This window comes from Molothrus ater, chromosome 4 (assembly GCF_012460135.2).
Source record: "Molothrus ater isolate BHLD 08-10-18 breed brown headed cowbird chromosome 4, BPBGC_Mater_1.1, whole genome shotgun sequence".
Taxonomy (NCBI): domain Eukaryota; kingdom Metazoa; phylum Chordata; class Aves; order Passeriformes; family Icteridae; genus Molothrus; species Molothrus ater.
Genome location: NC_050481.2, coordinates 71,794,203 through 71,801,749, shown reverse-complemented (window position 1 = coordinate 71,801,749; position 7,547 = coordinate 71,794,203). Strand labels below are relative to the sequence as shown.

Sequence of the window (7,547 nt, the reverse complement as noted above, 5' to 3'; positions counted from 1 at the left end):
TGCCTCCTCTCTCCCCGAGGGGAGACTTCAAGGTGAGGGGGCAACTTGTGCCTGACAGGGCTGTGACGGCTATTCCTCTACCATTCAATAATATTAACTGACTAGGGAGAGTCAGCAAACTCCTGTACGATTTGGGGTGGCAGCGGCAGCGCCCCGGCCCCGTTTTGGGGTGTTTTGGCGCTGTTTTGGGCTGTTTTGGCGCTGTTTTCAGACGCTGGCCGGGGGCTGGGGAAGGGGGGGGCCAACATGGCCGCCGGCCCCGCGCCCCGCGGCTGAGGGGGGCGATGGCGAGCGCGGACCCCTGAGGGGCGCAGGGGGCGGAGGAGGAGGAGGAAGAGGAGGAGGAGGAGGAGGAAGAGGAAGAGGCGCTGCCCGGCGGGTCAGGGCGGGGAAGTCGCCGCCCGAAGATGGCGGCCGCGGCGGGGCCACACGCCGGGGCTGCGGCGGAGGCGCGGTTCATCAGCAGCGCCAAGGTGAGCAGCCCGCGGGGTGCCCTCCGTGAGGGTCCCTCCCTTCCCGCCCAGCCTGGGGGCACAGCGAGTAAAAGCCCGCGGGGATGGAGGGCATGGAGGGATTCCCTCAGCTCAGCTCCCCGGTATGACTCGGCTTCGGGCGCGTCCCTGACCCGCGGTTGTCCCTCGGCAGGGAAAGGGCTTGTTCGCCACCAGAAACATCCGCAAAGGGGAAACAGTCTTCGTGGAGAGGCCGGTGGTGTCATCCCAGTTTCTCTGGAATGCCCTGTACAACTACCGAGGTGAGCGGCCGGCGCTGGTGGCGTGTCCCCATCCCTGTCTCCTGTCCCGGTGGGGTGACCGCGGGGCCGCAGGGGTACCAAGGGAAGGAAGGGTTTGGGTTTGTCTTGGTGCCTCTATAAACGCGGCCCTGCTGCCTTTTCTGCCTTTGCACTAAACTGTTGACAAGTTCGGGTGTCGTCTGAGGAATGGTGACTTCCATCAGCTCCGGAGGAATGTGCCACCATAGAACCTTGGAATGGGTTGGGTTGGAAGGGGCCTTAAAGATCATATTCCATCCCTAGCATGCGGAGGGACACCTTGCCCTAACTCAGGTTGTTCCAAGCCCCATCCCCTTTTTCCTCTCTGGTGTTAGTACTGGTTGTGTTGCTTTGCCCTGGGTTCTGGTCCCTTTGTTTTCCGAAGGCTTTCCTGTGGCATCCATCCATCCATCCATCCATCCATCCATCCATCCATCCATCCATCCATCCATCCATCCATGTATCCATCCCTCCATCCATCCCTCCACCCACCCCTCCTGTCCCCCACAGCCTGTGATCACTGCCTGCGGGCGCTGGAGACGGCGGAGGAGAACGCCCAGCGCCTGCTGGGGAAGAGCTCCCTGGTGCTGCCTCACCCGGAGCAGTGCAGCATCAGGAAGGACCTGCACCAGCAGTGTCCCCGCTGCCAGGTACGGGGCTGCCGGGAGGCACCGTGCTCTCCTTGGCATCCTTGAGTCCTTCCCATCCAGCTGGGCTCTTGTGCTGTCTGCCTTTCTGTGCCATGGGCCCAAGAGCCAGGGCTCTGCTGGTCAGGGAGGGGCACAGCTGGCTCAGCTGGATCTGGGAGCCCCTTTCCCGCTGCCACAATGCCAGTGCTGTCCCCTCGCTCCAGGTGACGTACTGCAGTGCAGAGTGCAGGCAGGCAGCTCTGGAGCAGTACCACCAGGTCCTGTGCCTCGGCCCGTCCCGGGACGACCCCACGCACCCCCTCAACAAGCTGCAGGAGGCATGGAGGTAGGGCCTCACCTGCCTGTGGCTCCACGGGCAAGGGAGGTGGCTCTCCTGGGCTGGCTCCTCGCTGTGCATCCCTGCACAAGGTGGCTGGAGGGTGGGGGTGGCCCTGGGACACTGCCCAGCTCTTTTTCCTGGTTGGGTGTTGTGATGTTGGCAGCCCAAGGGTTTGGACACACAGCTGAGCACTCCTTATCTTTCTCCCGCTAAAGAGCTACAAAGCTCTGAGCTATGCACATCCCTCACTCCTGCAGTTTTATGGTGCTCCTGCAGATCCCCAGCCTCTGGGAGATCCTCCTTGTAGCATCCCATGGGCCCATTTCTGTCCCTGCTTTCAAAAAAAAATGGTTCCCAAGGGGATAAGCAACATCCCTGACTGAAATCTGGTCCCAAGCCCCAGCAGAGTGAGCAGGATGGAGGGGGATTGTTTGTATGCATGGAGCAGGAAGGTGGGTGCAGGTTTCTCTCCCCTGGGTCCCCACACAGCAATGCTGCACTGAGCACTTTGGTGTGCTGGATCAGTGCAGGCCTGACCACACCTATGGCAGCTGTTTCTGCCTCTCTCCAGCTTCTCATTCCCATGCCAGCCCTGATCTGCTCATCTCTTCTCCATTTTAATCCCACAGAAACATGCATTACCCCCCAGAGACATCCAGCATCATGCTGATGGCCAGGATGGTTGCCACCATCAAACAGGTACGGTGGGTGGTTTTGTTATCCCATTGTGGATGTTATTCCCAAGGCTCTGATGCCTTGGCCTGGCTTTCTCAGCATTTATTGTGACAATCCTCCCTCTCCCTGGGCTGGGGAGGAAAGTGGTGTTGGTGCAATGCCTCTGCTTGATTCTTTTGTCAGGCTAAAGATAAGGAGTGGTGGATCAAGGCCTTCTCCCAGTTCTGCAACAAGACAGCAAATGAAGAAGAGGAGATTGTGCACAAACTGCTGGGGGACAAATTTAAGGTAAGACCCAGCAGCTCTTCAATCCTGGAGCCTTCCTTCTCCTGCCTGTGTCTGTGAGCCCACAGGTGAAAAAGCCTCATTACACAGGGATAGGAAATACTGGAAACTCCAGGCTAAAATGGAGGGCCCTGACAGTGAGGAAGTGGTTGCTTAGAGGGTTTTGGCCTTGTGATGCTTTCATGGGATATGCTGCTCCTTCCTGTGGGGGAGATGTTCCTGCTGTGGGCTGGGACAGTGTGATATTTAGCTGCTGAGTGGGTGGCTTTTGCTGCTAAAGGGGTGGATTTCACGGCTCTGAGGGCAGCAGCTTCCAGCCATGCAGGGCAGGCTGGGGAGCCTGAATCCTTCTGGAGCCTTCTGAGCTCAGCCTCAGCCCAGGGCTGGCACCCCCAGCACCCCCACCCTGACCGTGCTCTGTGTCCTGCCAGGGCCAGCTGGAGCTGCTGCGCCTGCTCTTCACTGAGGCTCTTTATGATGAATATCTCAGCAGGGTGAGTGGCTCTGCCTCCCAGACAGCCCAGGAGTGTTGGCCAGGGCTCCCCTGGGACTCTGCTGGTTCCTTGCTTCCCCCAAAGCTCCCTGAAGCATTGCAGAGCGAGGTGCTCCCGCAGGCTCCTCAGTTGCTTTGTCTGTCCCTTCTGCAGTGGTTCACCCCAGAAGGCTTTCGATCCCTCTTTGCCCTCGTCGGGACCAATGGCCAAGGCATAGGAACCAGGTAATGGGGCTTTGTGGGTGCTCCTTGCCAGGCAGTGCAGATGTGCAATGTCAATGGCTGGGTTTAGACATGGGGAGAGAGGGGCAGATTGGAAAAACTTCATCTTGGCTGTGTCCAACCCGTTCACATCCCTCTGCCAGACCTTGGCTGCTCAGAGCCGCCTTGGATCTCCTCTGTAAAGTCCCACTGTGTGCTGAGAGCATTGTGGGACTGTAGAAATGTTCTGCTGTTTCTGACAGTACTGTGGTACTGTGACACTGTCCCACTGCTCCCCAGGCACCGTGGCACTGTGATAGTGTCCCATTGCTCCCCAAGCCCTGTGGCACTGTGACACTGTCCCACTGCTCCCCAGGCACTGTGACAGTGTGACAGTGTCCCACTGCTCCCCAAGCCCTGTGGCACTGTGACACTGTCCCACTGCTCCCCAGGCACTGTGGCACTGTGACACTGTCCCACTGCTCCCCAAGTCCTGTGACAGTGTCCCACTGCTCCCCAGGCACTGTGTCACTGCCCCACTGCTCCCCAAGCCCTGTGGCACTGTGCCATGTCCCCTGCTCCCCAAGCTCTGTGGCACTGTGTCACTGTTCCCCATGCCCCGTGGCACTGCTCCCCAAGCCCTGTGGCACTGTGCCATGTCCCCTGTTCCCCAAGCCCTGTGGCACTGTGTCCCCTGTTCCCCAAGCCCTGTGGCACTGTGCCACTGCTCCCCAAGCCCTGTGGCACTGTGCCACTGCTCCCCAAGCCCTGTGCCATGTCCCCTGTTCCCCAAGCCCTGTGGCACTGTGTCACTGTTCCCCATGCCCTGTGGCACTGTGTCACTGTTCCCCATGCCCTGTGTCCCTGCTCCCCAAGCCCTGTGGCACTGTGTCCCTGCTCCCCAAGCCCTGTGGCACTGTGCCATGTCCCCTGTTCCCCCAGCTCCCTGAGCCAGTGGGTGCACGCGTGCGATGCTCTGGAGCTGCCCGTGCTGCAGCGGGAGGAGCTGGATGCCTTCATCGACCAGCTCTACAAGGACATTGAGAAGGGTGAGCCTCTGGGAGGGCAGGAACAGGGCAGGCAGCTTTGGGACAGGGATCTTTGTCCTCCATCCCCTCCCAGTGGGAGGGAAAGGCTCTTGGGAAACCCCCCTGCAGCAGCCAGGCCCTGCTGGCTGTGGGTGTTCCATGTGGGTGGACATTCCTTTGTGCTTGTGTGTGGAAGAGCTGGAAGGGACCGTGCAGAGCTCTAACCCCTCTGTCTGTGCTGCAGAGTCGGGAGAGTTCCTCAACTGCGAGGGATCAGGGCTCTATGTGCTGCAGAGCTGCTGTAAGTAACACGAGGACTGCGAGGGAAATGTCCTGTGCTAGGCTGGCTCACCTCTTTCTCTGGAGAAAGGGGTTTGTGCTTGCCATCTCTGGGATGGGATGAGTACTGCTCTCGGTGTTCCCTGGCACTTTGCCCAGCTGTGGAATGGCCAGCCCTGCCTTGGATGCACTCAGATGTGGTGTGGTTCCAGGAGCCACTGAGGCATTTAGCAGAGATTGTATTGCCTGTAGGTAACCACAGCTGCATCCCCAATGCTGAGACATCCTTCCCAGAAAACAACTTCCTCCTGCATCTCACTGCTCTGGAGGACATCGAAGCAGGAGAGGTGAGACAGCAGGGCCTGGGTGGACCTGAGGTGATATCACACCTTGGCATCATCCCTGTGTCCCCTACATCCTCCATGGACCCCAGCCCCAAAACCTCCTGTGTCCTGCATCATCTTGGCAGAGGAATTCAATCCCCATCCCATGTAGGAGCTGCCACACCCCCTGTTTCTGCCTGATTCTGAGAGGGACTGGGAGAACTGCTGCTGCTTTGGGATCGTGGGGAGCGATTCTGAGCCCAGCCCATTTCTGTTTGCTGCCAGGAAATCTGCATCAGTTACTTAGACTGCTGTCAGAGGGAGCGGAGCAGACACAGCCGCAACAAGATACTCAGGTAGGGGCTACCTGGGGGGACCCCACACCCCCTGACACCCCAAACACCCATCAGGGCAGCATCCCCACCCCAGGGCTGGGTGTGAACTTCAGTGGGCTGGGGGTGTGTGCAGGACGAGGTGCTTCTGGTGCTTCGAGCTCCGTGTAATGTGTTGTAGGATTTGGGTTCCCCCCTCTCTCTGCAGGCTTACACCTGCAGACCCTTCCTTTTCCTTGTCTGTCCCTCAAGGGTAGAGGTTCCTGCTGGGTCACTGTCCCCCTGTCCCATCACCCCTGTGGGGCTGAGAAATCCCCCACTCCACCCACAGTACCTTTACCCTGCCTGAGCCAGCAGGATGGAACCCCCAGGCTGCTCTGGCTCTGACACGTTGAGCCCCTTCCTGGCTGTTCTCTCCCCCACCCTGGGCAGCAGCAGTGTGGCAGTGTAGCTTGTGCACACCATGCCTCTGTCTCCTGCCTGCCCACCTGCCAGGGAGAACTACTTGTTTACCTGCTCGTGTCCCAAGTGCCTCGCGCAAGCCGACGACGCCGACGTGACGTCGGACGAGGAGGAGGAGGGCGAAGGAGAGACTGACGATGCTGAGCTGGAGGATGAGATGACTGATGTGTGATCCTGGTCCCGGGCCCGAGGACAGGGAAGGGATGGGATGGGACGGGAAGGGCCTGGAGGCTCCTCCAAGAGGCAGCAGCTTTAATTTAGAACAGGGTTGTGTTGTGTGGTGCCGGAGCGGGGCAGCCACGGAGGCAGGCCCTGCTCCTGCCTGTCCGTGTTGTCCCTGTGCCTGTGTGTGTGTGTGTCAGGCTGCCCTCGTCCTCCCTGCGAGGACAAGCTGTGAGCCAGTGGCCCTCCAGCACATCCCAGTTCCTGCTGGGGCTGACTGGTGCTTGCAGGGGAGGCTGGAGGGGAGTGGGATCCAGCCAGCCCCTGGGATACCAGCTGGTCACCCGTGAGGTGGCTCTGCTGTGTCTGTGCAGGCTGTGGATGTGGAGGAGCTTGTCCTTCCCACCTGCAGGGACGAGGGGAACGTGTGTGTGTGTGTGTCCGTGTGTCTGTGCACGAGGGTACTATTTAATGTCTATATTAGCACTATCTACACACTATGGAGCTGGGGCCCTTGTATATCCTCCATCCCATGCCTTGGCCGGCAGTGAGGGGCAGCAGCATCTCGCAGGGGATGCCTTGGAGGGTGGCCCAGAGCTCGAGTCCAGCAGGGGGAGCAGAGCTGACCCTACAGACACCTCCTTCCCAGCTCGGCCCATCCCTCCTGTGACACAGAGCCCCAGGCAATGACTGCAGGAGCTCACGAGGGCTGGGTGTCATCCCAAACCCAGAAGACATTTTGGGTTTTGTAGGGAGGGAGTTGTCCCTCCCTTCAGCTGGCCGTGGGACGAGGATGTGCCCGGGGATGCAGCATGTGCTGAGTGTTTCCCTGCACCCAGTGCTCCCACATGGAGATGTGCCAGTGCAGAGTGGCCCCCCTGGATGTCCCCTTGTCATCCATCCCATGCTGCCACCCTCAAGGCCACACCATGCAGCAGTGTCCATGTGTGCAGACCATGTGGCTGGAGGGACAGTGGCTCCAAGTGACAGAGAGGCAGCAGGTCACGGATGCACCCAGGATTATTTCCTCCCTCCATGGATTTTGGGGAGCTGTGTTCCTGCTGCTGTGTCCATGGCAGCTGGACTGTGGGACCGAGGGTGGCACACCTGTGGCACTGCCATCACCACCAGCCCTGCCTCCTGCTGCTTGTTCCCAGCCATCCCAGGCCACATCCCCTTCAGTGTTCCTAATAAACCAAGACTGGTGACAGCTGGGACCCCTGTGCTTTGTATTGCTGGGTGCAGAGAGGGCTGTGAGCCAGGGGCTGGTCCTGTGAGGACACGGGGCTCAGGGAACAGACACCTGTGCAAGTGGATTTGTGACTAGCCCACCCCTGCTGGAGGCTGTGCTGTCCCATGAGGCTCTGACTGAGCCCTGCCCCAGCTGCAGGAGGTACTTGGAGAATTGTACTAGGAAAAAAATTGAGGATGAGATTTGTCCCTTTATCTGCTGACTGCTAGAAATAAAAGAGAAACTTCCCTTTTTCCAAAACTTACTCAGACTTCATTAGCTCAGACAAAAATATACAGACATCAGGTGAGCCCTCCTGGTACAGACCAAGCCTG

At 59.3% G+C, this 7,547-nt stretch overlaps 1 protein-coding gene across 1 annotated transcript; it reads left to right on the top strand.

The window, feature by feature from the left end:
* Positions 1-367: 367 nt before the first annotated feature.
* On the top strand, positions 368-7,191 carry SMYD5 (SMYD family member 5). The gene is made up of 13 exons (XM_036382478.2): positions 368-473; positions 646-754; positions 1,283-1,422; positions 1,626-1,747; positions 2,371-2,440; positions 2,600-2,704; positions 3,133-3,195; positions 3,349-3,419; positions 4,338-4,444; positions 4,668-4,724; positions 4,955-5,049; positions 5,311-5,381; positions 5,853-7,191. Exons 1-13 carry the CDS (start codon positions 408-410, stop codon positions 5,989-5,991), a joined length of 1,215 nt encoding a protein of 404 aa, XP_036238371.1. The 5' UTR covers positions 368-407; the 3' UTR covers positions 5,992-7,191.
* Positions 7,192-7,547: the final 356 nt, after the last annotated feature.